This window comes from Lytechinus variegatus, chromosome 14 (assembly GCF_018143015.1).
Source record: "Lytechinus variegatus isolate NC3 chromosome 14, Lvar_3.0, whole genome shotgun sequence".
Lineage (NCBI taxonomy): Eukaryota > Metazoa > Echinodermata > Echinoidea > Temnopleuroida > Toxopneustidae > Lytechinus > Lytechinus variegatus.
Window position 1 is genome coordinate 25,370,512 of NC_054753.1, and position 15,593 is coordinate 25,386,104.

The 15,593-nt window shown below is 38.7% G+C and overlaps 1 protein-coding gene across 1 annotated transcript; it reads left to right on the forward strand.

Annotated features, from left to right (window-relative positions):
- The first annotated feature begins 7,889 nt into the window (after positions 1 to 7,889).
- On the forward strand, positions 7,890 to 12,656 carry LOC121427597 (PCNA-associated factor-like). The gene is made up of 4 exons (XM_041624071.1): positions 7,890 to 7,986; positions 9,906 to 9,977; positions 10,359 to 10,530; positions 11,264 to 12,656. Exons 1-4 carry the CDS (start codon positions 7,950 to 7,952, stop codon positions 11,436 to 11,438), a joined length of 456 nt encoding a protein of 151 aa, XP_041480005.1. The 5' UTR covers positions 7,890 to 7,949; the 3' UTR covers positions 11,439 to 12,656.
- The last annotated feature ends 2,937 nt before the right edge of the window (positions 12,657 to 15,593 follow it).

Below are 15,593 nucleotides of genomic sequence, written 5' to 3' on the forward strand. Positions count from 1 at the left end.
TAAAAAATCAAAGATTATTCGCGCTCGCATTATATATTAAGACCACATGAGATACCTAATATTGTTTATAGCAATAAAAACTAATACTTAAAGCTTCAGTCTTTAGTTAGGACTACCACGTGAAAAACCAACAAAAAAAATTTAAGCCAGATCGTAGCGGCCAATCGAGAAAAATGTTGATCAAAATATTTTTCGGCCCCCCTATTGGCGACAGCTGGATCCGCCCCTGTTTTACATCCGATTTTGATGAAATTTTCAGCATTGTACGTGCTTGTCTGATTTTCTCATTGATTCAAATCAACGTACCTTTTACTGAGGTGGACTTGACCTTTAAAGCTTGATCCGTCCAGTGATCCGCCGCGCCCTCGGACTTCGGGGTTTCTATTTATGTTCAGACCGCAATCCTTTCGCACCTGAAATCCTCTTTCAGGGCCTCGCCCCCCGTCCCACATGTCAGAAGTTTGTAGCTCACGGCTTCATCATCCAGATAAAAATACTAACCTCCCAAAAGGGGAAAAGATCAGAACTAGGGAAAAGCGGGACTCAAAAGGTACGTAGCTCTTTGAGTTATTTCCCCCTAGTTTTTTTTTTGTTCTCAAAAGAAAAAAAAATAAATGAGATGTCTTTCTCTAATCTCTCTAATTTTGCTTCAGCGCTTCGCATTTGACGAAACCGATCGGATTCCTTAGTTTCTCCCACCTCAACTATTTGTAGTGCATGTATAATGCGTGTATATTGCAAGTATAAAAATAGATGTTTGGGCATGGATTTAGAATTGAGTTCGACCAGAGTATATATATGGGAAATAAGCCTGTTTATTTTCTTTTCAAAATAGATTGATAATGCCAAATTTGCGCACTTTTGCATGGTCGGATAAGGCAAACTCCATCAATATAAATATGTCGCAAATCCCAATAGGCAGTAGCTGGACTACTTTTTGATCAGCTCGTTACTAAATAACTATATTTTGACAAGCAGCTCGAAAAAAAAGGGCAGATAAATTTCTGCCGTATAAAATAAATTCGACGAAACATCATTTCGTATCCGGCCTGCACATGATCATCTCTTCACCGTTTTTTCCCCTTTTGAAATTTTAATGTTTTATTATGTTCGCATATATCAGTTTATTTCTTCAAGTTTCAATTTGTCTCTATTCAGTAGCGCACTGTGACCCGAAGGAGACAAATGATTGGAGCCGGATTGTGAACAATGCTGTGCCCCTCCAATGCTTTAATTGTCTCCTCCGGGTCACGATCCTATGGAAGCTTAAAAGTGCCACCGAGATGTTGAGATAATTATCTCGGGAAGTCGACATCTTGATAGCAAAAGATAAGATGACGAGATCCTGGATCTCATCATGTCAACATCTTTTAGAAGAGATGATGAGATGACAAGATCCCGGATCTCATCATGTCAACATCTTTTAGAAGAGATGTTGAGATGACAAGATCCCGGATCTCATCATGTTGACATCTTTTAGAAGAGATGATGAGATGACAAGATCCTGGATCTCATCATGTTGACATCTTTTGGAAGAGATGATGAGATGACAAGATCCCGGATCTCATCATGTTGACATCTTGTAGAAGAGATGATGAGATGACAAGATCCTGGATCTCATCATGTTGACATCTTGTAGAAGAGATGATGAGATGACAAGATCCTGGATCTCATCATGTTGACATCTTTTAGAAAAGATGATGAGATGACAAGATCCCGGATCTCATCATGTCAACATCTTTAGAAGAGATGTTGAGATGACAAGATCCCGGATCTCATCATGTTGACATCTTGTAGAAGAGATGATGAGATGACAAGGGCCTGGATCTCATCATGTTGACATCTTTTGGAAGAGATGATGAGATGACAAGATCCCGGATCTCATCATGTTGACATCTTGTAGAAGAGATGATGAGATGACAAGATCCTGGATCTCATCATGTTGACATCTTTTAGAAGAGATGATGAGATGACAAGATCCCGGATCTCATCATGTCGACATCTTTAGAAGAGATGATGAGATGACAAGATCCCGGATCTCATCATGTTGACATCTTGTAGAAGAGATGATGAGATGACAAGATCCCGGATCTCGTCATGACGACATCTTTTAGAAGAGATGATGAGATGACAAGATCCCGGATCTCGTCATGTCGACATCTTTTAGATGAGATAATCTGACAAGATGCTTGCACCTGCACGCATTAACACCGACAGGAAGTTGGTTGATATTCGATTTTCGATATTCAAACTGTGAAATTGGTTCGATATTCAAACGCGTGTGAATTTGGTTAATTTTCGATATTCAAAATTAGGGCTTTCAAAGCTAAATAGGGGGTTTAACAGGTGCAGCACATCTCGGGCAACCATAAATACACTGGCTTGCCCTATTACGAGGACATTTAGGGGACAAGGTCAGTGAATAAAAGGGCATGAAATTTTTAATTTTTGATTTTTTTTTCGAGGGACCCCTAGAGATATCCCGACGGCTTAGCCAGGGTAACCACGTATCTGAACTTGTAGAACTCGACTCGGGCAACCAGATAAACACTACCTTGACCCGGTGCATGCACATTTAAGGGGCTCAAATTAACAAAATTAAAGGGAATAAAGGGCTATTTAGAGCATTTTTTAACTAAAAAAGTATTTTTTCAAGAGGCCGGCCCCAGGGATATCCCGACGGCCTAGCCATGGTAGCCACGTATCCTAACTTGTAGAATTCGACTCGGGCAACCAGATAAACACTAGCTTGACCCGGTGCATGCACATTAAGGGGGCAACTCGGTAAAGCATCTCATGAGCTGATCTTAATCTATTATACTCACTCCTCATTCCTCCGCCAATAAAATATTCCGAAAGCTGAGTGACACATGTATTTTTCTTTTATTTGCACAAAATATGTTTAGTGGTTGCCCATTCTTTGTTTTTAGAATCAGTCTAATCATTACACATACTCTTCATTGTAATCAGTTTACAAAATTAAAAAAATGAGAATTGGTTGGGTCGAATGAATATATTTAACCTTTTGTTGTAGATCGTCATATCTTGGAGAAAAGATGTCGACGTATATCGATAGAAAACGTATTGTCAAAATATAAATTATGAGTATAAAGCTCCTCTAATCTTTGAATGATTGTCATGAGACATTTTCTTTTGCATATGTATCTTTCAATTCAATTAACCAGCAAGGAGTAATACCCCTCCAATAAAACTTTCATGAACGAAAATGTCTCTTTTAGACAATATCGCGTGACTAATTTCAAAGCTCTTGATTGATTGATCGACTAAATTTCCAAAGCGACTATCACATAATTAGAATTTAATTTCAAAATCATTTTAAAAGGCCAAAATTTTCTAGCTCGCTTCGCTCGCTTGCGACTTTTTCAAATTATTCCACATTTGCTATGTTGTCGTGCCTTAGCATATTTCGTTTATTATCCGCAACTGCGTTGAACTTAATATAATTGTGGTGTATGTACCCGCGATATGATAAAAAATTGGCCATCTGCAATATTTAAAAATATCACGAGGTTCCGGGGGCTCCGCCCCAGACCAGTGGCGCCACCGAATGGGGAGGCCCCAGTGAGTCCCCCCCCCCCGAAATTTGAAGAAAAAAGTGTGTTGTAAACGTCATAATTCTCCAAAAATGTTTTTTGTTCTTTAAATTTTTTTTTTCCTCCATTCAAAATGTTGCTCGCGCTACACGCTCGCAGTTATTAATGATTGAGATAAGTAAATTATCTGTTCACATGGGGCTTAAAAATCATATGTTATTAGAGTTTTCATTATTCGTTTTAGCGAGATACATATCCTGCGTATTCATAATTTTCATAAATGAAATATTTTCAGCTAATTAGATAGCCATTCAGTTCATGATTAGTATAACAAAAAGTGCTTAGAACGTCCAGGTATCATCCCGGATATCAAAAATTTTCAGCTCGCGCTTCGCGCTTGCATTATTTATTTGGTGAGATATCATCTTTATGACCCGATCAATGCAAACAGCTAATCCTTAACAGGTCCCTTTTCAATTCAGTATAGGGACTACATTTTCGAGCTCCTCACTCGATTTTTAAAAAATTGTGTGTCACCACCCCCGGCCCCAAAATGTTTGTTTTTCCTCCTCCTAGGTCATGTAGGTTAAAAAACTTGGTGCCATCATTGCCCCGATCCGCATAGCACCCCCCCCCCTCAAAAAAAAAATATGATGTCATTTTCTGCATACCATGTCAAAATCAATCTCAAAGTTAAAGGTGATTTTTTTTGTCTCGCTCACTTCGCTCGCCTGAGATTTATTATGAAGCAAATTTTTGCTGCGTGCGCCATGGTGTGTCCTCTCTTTTTTGTCCTTATCACGCATTGAGCTTCGCCCTTATGCTCGGGGCATGATTATAAAATATCATGTTCATAAAATGATACGATCAACCCATTAGTTCTCCCTTTCCTTTCTCTCCCCCCCCCCCTTTCTTTCCTATTTCCCCCTTTCGCTTCTTTCTCTTTTTTTTCTATCTTTCCTTGTTTTTTTACTGTACCCATTGGCGGTACCAAGGGATGGGGAAAAAGTCAGGACCGTGGTTCCCCATGCTTGAAATAGCCCTATATTCCTTTAATTTTGTTAATTTGAGCCCCCAAAATTTGCATGCGTCAGATGAAGCTAGTGCAAATCTGGTTGCCCGGGTCAAGATCTACAAGTTAGGATACGTGGTTGTCCCGGCTATAGGCCGTTTGGATATCTTGGGGGCCACTTAAAAAAAATCACTTTATTAATATAAAAAATGCTTGATATAGCCCAATATTCATTTATTTTAGTTAATTTTAGCCCTCAAAATGCGCATGCACCTGATCAAGCTAGTGTTTATCTGGTTGCACGGGTCACGTTCAACAAGTTAGGATGCCTGTTTGCCCCGGCTAGGCCGTTGGATATCTCTGGGGGCTCCTTGAAAAAAATATACTTTTTTAAATTAAAAAAGATGCTCTAAATAGCCCTTTATTCCCTTTAATTTTGTTAATTTGAGCCCCCTAAATGTGCATGCGCCGGGTCAAGCTAGTGTTTATCTGGTTGCCCGAGTCGAGTTCTACAAGTCAAGATACGTGGTTACCCTGGCTAAGCCGTCGGGATATCACTAGGGGTCTCTCGAAAAAAAAAAAAATCTCATGCACTTTTCTTCACTGACCTTGTCCCCTAAATATCCTCGTACTAGGGCAAGCCAGTGTATTTATGGTTGCCCGAGATGTGCTGCACCTGTTAAACTCCCCTATTTAGCTTTGAAAGCCCCTAATTTTGATTATCTGATCGAAAATTAACCAAATTCACACGCGTTTGAATATCGACCCAACTTCACAGTTTGAATATCGAAAATCGAATATCAACCAACTTCCTGTCGGTGTTAATGCGTGCAGGTGCAAGCATCTTGTCAGATTATCTCATCTAAAAGATGTCGACATGACGAGATCCGGGATCTTGTCATCTCATCATCTCTTCTAAAAGATGTCGTCATGACGAGATCCGGGATCTTGTCATCTCATCATCTCTTCTACAAGATGCCAACATGATGAGATCCGGGATCTTGTCATCTCATCATCTCTTCTAAAAGATGTCAACATGATGAGATCCAGGATCTTGTCATCTCATCATCTCTTCTACAAGATGTCAACATGATGAGATCCGGGATCTTGTCATCTCATCATCTCTTCTACAAGATGTCAACATGATGAGATCCGGGATCTTGTCATCTCATCATCTTTTCCAAAAGATGTCAACATGATGAGATCCAGGCCCTTGTCATCTCATCATCTCTTCTACAAGATGTTGACATGATGAGATCCGGGATCTTGTCATCTCATCATCTCTTCTAAAAGATGTCAACATGATGAGATCCAGGATCTTGTCATCTCATCATCTCTTCTACAAGATGTCAACATGATGAGATCCGGGATCTTGTCATCTCATCATCTCTTCTACAAGATGTCAACATGATGAGATCCGGGATCTTGTCATCTCATCATCTCTTCCAAAGATGTCGACATGATGAGATCCGGGATCTTGTCATCTCAACATCTCTTCTAAAAGATGTCAACATGATGAGATCCGGGATCTTGTCATCTCAACATCTCTTCTAAAAGATGTTGACATGATGAGATCCAGGATCTTGTCATCTCATCATCTCTTCTAAAAGATGTCGACATGATGAGATCCAGGATCTCGTCATCTTATCTTTTGCTATCAAGATGTCGACTTCCCGAGATAATTATCTCAACATCTCGGTGGCACTTTTAAGCTTCCATACGGTCCGGCACTGAAATCATTCTTTTACTTATTTGGTTATCTAATTGAATCACGGAGGGCACTTACATTGACGAGTGGATACCATGCGCGACCAAAAAGGATGTCCTTTTAGGGCACGTTACGTACGTAAAGTGATAAGGGTGTCAAAAACACAACTATGAAAAAGGGTATCTATTTCGCTAGGAAAATTACGTATAGGGTCGTATTTGCGGGGATGATAAAACAAAATTGAAATGTTTTATAAAGGATGTCCTTTTTGCCCCAACACTACGTGTTTAGAGTCCTATTTGCGCGAGGTGTAGAAGGTGGGGTCTACTAAACCAAGTAAGGTAAAGCCGACAACCGAAGAACCCGTAACAATAAAACATTGTAGGGGTTCATTTCAGGGAATATTTACCAAGAGTATCGTTTTGTTCCAATACTTAAGGGTAGGGTTTCACACGCCAATACTTGTTAAGGGGTGCATTTTCAGAATATGGAAATTACGTGTTTAGGCCGTGCTTTTCGAGACCCAATTAATGGTCGCGCATGGTATCCACTCGTGAATGGAAGTGCCCCCCCCCCGGAATTTAATTAATTCTTGTATTCCTTCAACTACCGGACTACTTGTATGATATATTTATGGCTGCCTACGTTATGCTATAGTTTTGTGCTCTGTAAATTGTCACAATTTTCTGTTTTTTTTAATAAAAAAGTAACTAAATAAATGAATAGATAGATAAATAAGTAAATGTATAAGTAAAATTCATTTCCGTTTGTTTGTTTTGTTATCTTCTGATCTTGAAAAAGTACAACAATTTATATCATCTGTCATAAATATATTAATTTAACTTATTAATTGAGGCTACATTGAAGCATGAATGAGCGGCGTTGTGTTGGAATGAGCAATGGGCGCGCATCCCTCATAACTTTAGCCTATAACATTGGGGCTGAAAAAAAAGGAACCAGCGTACCACCACCCCAGCACTACCCTGCAGCGATATATTTTTTTTATAGAAGGGATCCATGCACCTTATAGGGCGAATTTTTGTTTTCCAAATGAAAGAAAAAGTGAGATTTTATTCAGCTGATTCTATATAAAAGAAAATATGGAATTTTGAACACATAAAGCCTCAGACTAACAAAGCACTGAAAATTTCATCAAATTGGGCGATATCAAGGAATAATTAACAAAGTTATGAAATTTAAAGTTTATTGACTATATAGTACGTTGGCCCCTCCTCCTTCGGCAAGCTACACCCTCATCAAAGTTCGCAGGTCGGCATAATAGATCTATACCGTAAAGCAAAATCGAATAATATTTATTACCCCCTGTTGCTCCCGATGATATTTCACTGATTTGTGGTTTTAGTGAATGAAATTCCTTATGCAACAACACATTTATTATCATATATGCCTATTATATTACGCATTGTGTCAAGCCGAGGGCTCCATGCCACCCCTATTGTGGAAATGAATTAGCCGATCAATGACCTTTGACCCAAAACGCGGGAAATTTTCAATACGTACGTACACAATCTCAGAATCTCTACACACAACAACGTACACATGTACGTACTTATAGCGCGGGTAATTTTGCACGAAGACTTGTGTTGACTGAACATTGTTCGTCTTTTTTCCCTATTGCTACTTGTTTTTTACGTCTTAATTTGAATTTTTCATCATGGTCAGGACAAAGGCAGACAACTCATGTAGGAAAGGTGAGAATACATATAATTTTCTTAATAATCGAAGCCCAGACAGAGGCCAGAGCTGAATACAATTGTTAAATGTCGTGACGACACTGACGACGATTGACGTGACTGACTGTGTGAGTGCAGTGCGAGTCGAGCGAGAGGAGTATAGTCGAAGTAGTGATGCGAGCCCGGCCCGGGCGCCCGAGACCCCGGGGGGGGGGGGGGGGGCACTCAGTATATAATGCGGCAATCCTGTATTTTAGGGGTCTAAATTATTTTAGGTTGCTAACTTCGGCAACAGCTCCACGACCGCTGTTAAAGTAGTTCACTCAACACTTGACAAGCACAAGGTACGATAATACGCCAGTGGCGGACTGTACCAGCCTGGAACGTGTGGAAGAAGAAGAAGTAATACTATATATCAAACCAACGGTAATCAGCGATACTTGTCATGGACATGGTGGGGGGGTATAGAAATAATAATTGCATTAACGGCGCGGCCCGCCATACCCGGCACGTACGTATGCACTACTGAACTACCAACTACCGTTAACCATGTTATGTTACCAGCGGTCGTGGAGCTGTTGCCTGAAGTTAGCAACCTAAAGTAATTTAGACCCCTAAAATACAGGATTGCCTATAATGCATTGTGGGTATTACTATTAGACAGCTGGCAGCCGTCTGTTTCGAGGAGTCTTTTAACATTTTTTTTTTATTTCTCCTCGTACACAGACGGCTCGCTATCGTGCACGCACCATTAGGGGACTTGCAATGCAAAATCCCCCCGTCGGGGCTCTTCAATTTTTGTCTTTAATGAATAAAAAAATTGACAATTATTGTGACCAAAATGCAAATTAATATTCCCTCTTGGCATTAATTGCCCAAAAACGGAGAAAAATCAAGTTAAAAGGAACAAAAACAGTGACTTACCTCGGCTGTCACGCAAATTCACTTCCCCGTTTTGTCCGATCTTAAGTACATAAACATATGGCCATTGAGTCCCTGTACAGATCGCGCTAGAACTTCGGTCTCTGTATTTGGTGAGTGAAGCCAACGGAGTTCAGCTGAACAACCAACATAACAGAGACCGAAGCTTTTGGTCTATGTGGGTATGTGCCGCGGCCGCGGAGGGGACCCCCATTTTTACACTCAAACTTCCTTTCCAAGGCATAGCATTTCTGTCATATTGAGAAAAAGAACAAAGAAAGCCACTCCAAGTCCAACAAAGCATAGCATTTTCTAAATTTCTTATCACGATCCGAGAAAAAAGAAGAGAGAAATCCGCTCCAAACCAAAGGCAAAGCTTTGCAATTGCATATTTTTCGTTACGCCGTTCCGATCGCATTGATCTGCTACAAATACAATGAGCTGCAATTTTGGTGAAAAGCGGCCGTGCCGCAGAGCGCTGTCCGACCATTGGCATTGCCTCAGCTCAGCTCTGCCTGAGCGCAACGGGCGGAGGCTGCTCTAGCTGCATCATGCTTAATTTCACAAAAGTAAACAGTTAATTATATGCACATCCTGGTTGGTATGCAAATGTTGAGACAGATGACATCATCCAGTCACTATTTCTTTTGTATTTTATTATATGAAATGGGGAATATTCTATTTTTCTCCTCATTGTCAATTGAAACAGCGATTAATTCCTCCCTGAACATGTGAAAAGAGCATTGTTCAATACTATATGATTCAGTCATGTTGGTCCTTACTGTCAAATCTATATAAAAAAAAGAAATACTGTATAATTCAAACAATAAAAAACAAACAAAATCGTCAATTGTCTCATTTGAGTCGTGCATATCACTATTTTGTGAAAAATAAGCAAAAGTTTAAAATGTGTTAGGAGGTGCTTTTTCCTGCACCTTTCAAACATGACATGGACATTGTTTCTTCAGTTAAAGTAAACGTGCTTGTAAAATTTCATTCTATTTTCCTTCATGCAGCTGTTGCGGCCAAGGCACCAAGGAAAGCTCTGGCACCCACACGGGCAGGGACTGTAATGTCTCCCTCAGCAGGTATGACATATTACTGTTAATGTAATATTCATGACTAAATGTTTTCTATTTTTGAGAGTTTCTACCTTGGTAATAATTCAGAATTCAGAGGCCTGTTCGTGGCAACTATGACAGAATGGCAACTACCATGGTAACAGCCAAGTCACGGCTTCCATAGTAGCTACAATAATTGAAAAGTTAGCATAGTTTTAAGTCTTTACGATATGGATCCCAATTCTTTTAAGACAAATGTCTAGGGCCCTGTATGGTCGTAAAAACAAAGTTTAGCAATGCGGAAGAATTTTTTTATGATTAATCGCATTTACCAGAGTAAAATGCTGCAATCATGAAAACCAAGCCTACAATCTGTCGCTAAACCTCCTTTCTGTTATTTTAAACCAGGAGGAAAGAAGGATAAGTACGGAGGCGGGAATCCAGTAAACCCACAACCGACTCCAGAATGGCAGAAGTCTATCAATACATTCTTCACAATGACGTCGCCATCGTCCTCGTCATCAGGAAAGGAGAACAAAGACCCCGAAGATGCTCCATGCAGTAGCAAAGATGTAGACAGGTTTGTACCAATTCGTTGAGTTATGAAAAATACAACAAAAATATGAGTCACTGATGGGAAAAATGCTTACTGTAGGTAATTGTTTTTTTATTTTTGTTGCATTTGTACAGGATCATTGACATTTGCTAGGGCAACAATTACTCCACTGTAAAATCCACACACTAATCGAATGACCAACTTTAACCCTGGTATTAACACTATATGCTACCCGAAACCTAACATAAATCCCTATTGCAACCTAACCTAGCTAACCTATGTCTTAGCCAAATTAAGGCCTTGAGCGATTGTTGCAGGAGCAAATGTCATGTCACCATTCAGACATCCAGGCAGGCCTGTTCAATTTCAGAATTATTATTTTGTCCATACGCAACCTTATAGTGGATTCTTCGTTGTGGGCTTATAAGTGGGTGATGTTTCGAAACCGAGTTTTACATACTGTACTGTATCTCATTGAAGCAGTTCTGACAGTGCCAATAGATTATTGAAGCTGGATTACCTATCGACAGACAGCAAAATCATCTCTATAGCCTTCTATAAAAAGTTATGTCTTTTTCTTTTTGTGTCGGACAATAACTGCATGTTTCACCATGTATCTCTAAAAAAATGGTCAGTAATGTCACATTCTGCACCTGCTTTCCTTCAAAATTTTGTCATTTTGATCAAGCAACAAGCTGCTTCAAATAAAATACATGAAACACAATTCATGATTTTTTCTTGTTCACTTTTTTTTCAGGACGGAAGAGGAAGCTGGAGGAAGTTCATCCTCTCAAGAACAAACCCCAGAGAAGATGGAACAGGAGGAGGAAGGGGATGAAGAAAGCGAAGAAGAGGAGGAGGAGAAACCAGCACCATCGAGGAGTTTCAAGAAGAACAGATGCATTAGCGACAGCGAGGATGACGACGAGTAGAGATCCGCTTGGACGGACAAAATGACTATACTTGAGTCCGAAGACTGTATAAAGTGCCTTATACTTGTACTATGGAGAGAAGTTCAGTCTGACTTAGTGAGACAATGTATTGTCACTCTGCATGGCTTCTGCAGGCAAGCGGACAATCTCTTTTCCGAAGACCTGATACATTATACCTCAGCAACCCAGTCCATTCACAGCAATCGATCTGGTTTATGAGATCATCGAGAGTCATTTGCGGCAAGCGGACAATCACTGTTTTGGGGATCTGATACATACCGCAGAGATAGCCAAACAATCCATCTGCCAAGCCAGATGAACAAGACAATCTAAGCTCATGCTGCAAGCCTGCAAGTGCCTCTGATGACCTTGATACATACCTCCGTGATGATAAATTCATAATAACTTCATCTGGCTAGCCAGCTAGGATAGCTAGCAATGGTCAAGGATATGTGTTAAAAGAAAAGATTTGCCAGATGAGCATGGGGTACACACATGTCATTGTTGATTGCAGGATTAAAATACAATTAGGAATGTATTTTTACTGACAAAAAGATTTTTTTCTTAAACCTGTACCCATTCTTGGCGAATTTCCCTTTTCCCCTATGCTAACTGCAAGTCCGGATTAATGAGAAAGTTAAATGATTTGCACCGTCATGTCAACCATGATATCTTTGTAGGTGGAAAAATAAGAAGTTTGATTTCACTGGTCTTGTGGGGTTTTCTTGCATTATTTTTAGGCTCAGCTGTGGTAGCCACTTCAAGTTTAATTAATTGTGCATAATGTTAGCATGCATTTGGAGTGACATGTTACTTTGTGCACTATTTTGCTACACAAAAAATATGTCTCACACTAGACTAGGAATATTTGTGAACGATTCTTTTAAAGTCGGGTTTAACATTTAGATGTTGATTTGAATATTTATTGAGATGTAAATTGTGTTAATTGGTAAATCAAAATAAATTTAAAAAGTTTCCTATTCTGAATATTCAATAGAAAAGCGACCAATCCCTATGAGGGGGAAGGGGTTATTTGAAATATGATGCATTAAGAAAATAAGTCATTTGAAAGTTATATTTCTAAACTTTTGGAAGCTTGATATAATTATAATATTGTCAGTAAAGGATTATATTGAATAATTTCACCATATCATTCTTTAAAAGTTTATTCAAGTAAAATAGTATTGAATATTCATCAACACAAGATCCCCCCCCCCCCTCCCCGAAAGAAAAACTTTTTGCATGATAGGAAACAAGAAATTAACAATAACTAATATATATATATATATATATATATATTTATTAGGGCAATAAATGAAGAAAAATGTCCCCAATCTCCTAGCCCCTTTGAAATTGCATATTTTTTATTACTAAGAATTTTGAATGTCCAGTAATATATATTTGAATGCAAGAAAAGTGTTACTAGTAGTACATAGAAAGCACTTGACATCCACTTCCACTAATTTTTTCCAAGTTAATTCAGTGAGGCTATAGCATTTTCATAATATACTTTCAGGTATGTATTTGTCTAGATTTTGGTATAAGGAATGTAGAATACCAAGATTCTAAACTAGGCTAGAAATTAGTGTTAGACTAGATAATTAATCATTTTATATTTGAATTTATCGTCATGTAAATAGTTTGTGCTCATGTTTTCAATTTAGAGCGGTTTGCAAGTAAAGGTATGTGTAAATGTGTCAAATACAGTGAGTCAACTGAAAATTTCATTTCTTGTTCTTACATTTTTCTTCAATGCAATATCCCTTTGGATAAGGTGATAACAAGTTTCACGTAGAGGCCGTTTCATAAGAGTGTATGAGTAGATAAGAGTGTATGAGTAGTTCCTCCCAAATTTATGGACCCCTGGTACCTGTGCTAAATGAAATTTTATGAATTTTTATTAATGTATTAGTAATTTTTATCAAAACCACCAGCACATGCTGAAAAAGCCAATTTACAAACTGTTGGGGTCTATGTAAAATGCATGTTATAGCATATAATCAGCCAGTCTCCTAAGGGTTAAACATTATTTGTTACAACGAAGAACATTTCGTGTAGAGAAACTGATCATATCAGAGAAAATCATGTGAAAATTACTCAAACTTGTTAAATGAGAGGGAAAACTCTGAGCTCTCGGAAAGGTTCCATGACATTTGCTCCGGCGACAATTGCTCCGCTGCAAATTCCACACACTAAGGGAATTGCCAACTCTTACCCTGCATTTAACACCACACCCTATCCTAAACCGAAAAAAAAAACATTGCAAGTTCTTGCAACCCTAACCCATAATCTTAGATGAAATAAAACCGGGAGCAATTGTCGCAGGAGCAAATGTCATGCCACCCTCAGGAAATGTCATTCATAAAGTTGTTTTCGTAACATTATAAACGGCTTTGTGAAACTACACCCCCAGGGGGGTGTTTCACAAAGATTTAAAATATGGGAAGCCTAAAATTTCAAAATTGCATTTACATTATATACAATAATGTTTTCTATTTTTACTTGGCTCTGCCCTCCTTTTTAAGTGAAGAGAACTATCTTGGTGATTTTTCACATCTGTTATGGATGATTTGAGCTGTCAAATTTTACTTGTACTGTTAGAGATACCTGTCACACTTGGCTATCCATAGTTAAGTCACCACTTTAGACCAGAGTTAAATTAAACTAGACTTCAGAATACAGGCCAAAGAAGTCTGTCGCATTGAGAACTGCGTTGTGGGTTAGGCTTACAGAGAGCCTATGGCCCATATTCTGAAGTCGTGTTGAATTCAAATTCTGGTCTAAAGTTGTGGTTTAAGTATGGATAGCAAATTGTGACATTAATCTCTTTACAGTATAAGTTCATACTATCGGCTCATTTGACTCTGAATCGTTCTGATCTGTCTGGGAAGGATGAATAAGATAATTGTCTTCACCATTAAAAAATTATAAAAGAAGAGCACAGTAAACAAGAAACATACCTTGTGAACAAATCTTGACGTTTGGCTTCCCATAATTTTAGCATAGAGTAAGACCACAGTCTAATTTAAACCCAAGTTCACAATCCGGGCCAATGATTTGAATCTTTGAAGGAATAATTTTAGATCCAGGATGAGAGTAAAGAGGAATGAAAGGAGAGATGCAGAGTGAAAGCGGGGAAGAAATGGAGGGAAAGTCGAATGATCGAGAAATGAGCTGATGAGAGATAAGGGGTAAAAAATGGATGTTGGTGCAAGACTGTCCTTGACATCACAGTTTCACATGTTGCATCTCGACAAAAACACCCACTTTGTGAGAACGCATAGAAAGGCCTAAAAAGCATTATGTGTTGACATCACAGTAAAGAACTTAACCATTGGAAATCTGTGCATCAGACCATAAAAACAATTATTGATGACAGTTTGTCCTCCAATATGTCTGCCTCTGGATTGCCCAAATTCACACAATCGATTTGTAATCCATGGTTTATGCACATTTTCATACAACAATAAGGTCTATGCTTAATTAAGCACGTTAGATAAAAAGTCCAAAAACGAATACACGTTTTTTATTTTAGCATGCTTCCTGTTACCAAGGGTACATCATTAATGGGCCTTTGTTTTTAAGTAATGAATCTGCTGTTTATATTAATTAATTCAAATAAACAGTTGGCTCATTAATGCAGTAATCTTTGTGACCCACAACATGCATTCATTACCGAATGCTTCTCGATGCCAAATTCAGAGTGTAATCTGCATGAACCGTGTTCTTAAACCAAGGATTCACCTTTTGAATTTGGACCATCAAGTACAGTTTGTGTTAAATTAGACCGTTACCTACTGGCACCAGTGGTCTATGCGCAAAGCCTATGGAAATCTAAGAAGTCGTTATCAACGGGTTTAATACCGATATGTAATTTCATGAATGTGTTTACACCGACACGATGTAGTTGTAACAATGAAAGGGCCAAGAGAAATAGAAAATGACTAGACTGATTGTACACCTGAAAAGCTGTTTGCATCCTGGTTGGTACGGTCGGACTCTTGGACACAAAACAGATGAATTTGGGATCCTTTAGTTTTTCAAAACAATGGGGGTCCAACAAACCCAACAGATTTGTTCTACATTCAGATTTCAGAATTTACAATAATGTACTCAGGGGAAAAGGATATTTATTAGGATTAAATTGGGGTTGAC

Coding starts and splice junctions, on each gene's coding strand:
- LOC121427597 (XM_041624071.1), top strand. CDS start 7,950: ATGGTCAGGACAAAGGCAGACAACTCATGTAGGAAAG. Junction 7,987..9,905: donor AGACAACTCATGTAGGAAAG/GTGAGAATACAT, acceptor TCCTTCATGCAG/CTGTTGCGGCCAAGGCACCA. Junction 10,531..11,263: donor AGTAGCAAAGATGTAGACAG/GTTTGTACCAAT, acceptor CTTTTTTTTCAG/GACGGAAGAGGAAGCTGGAG.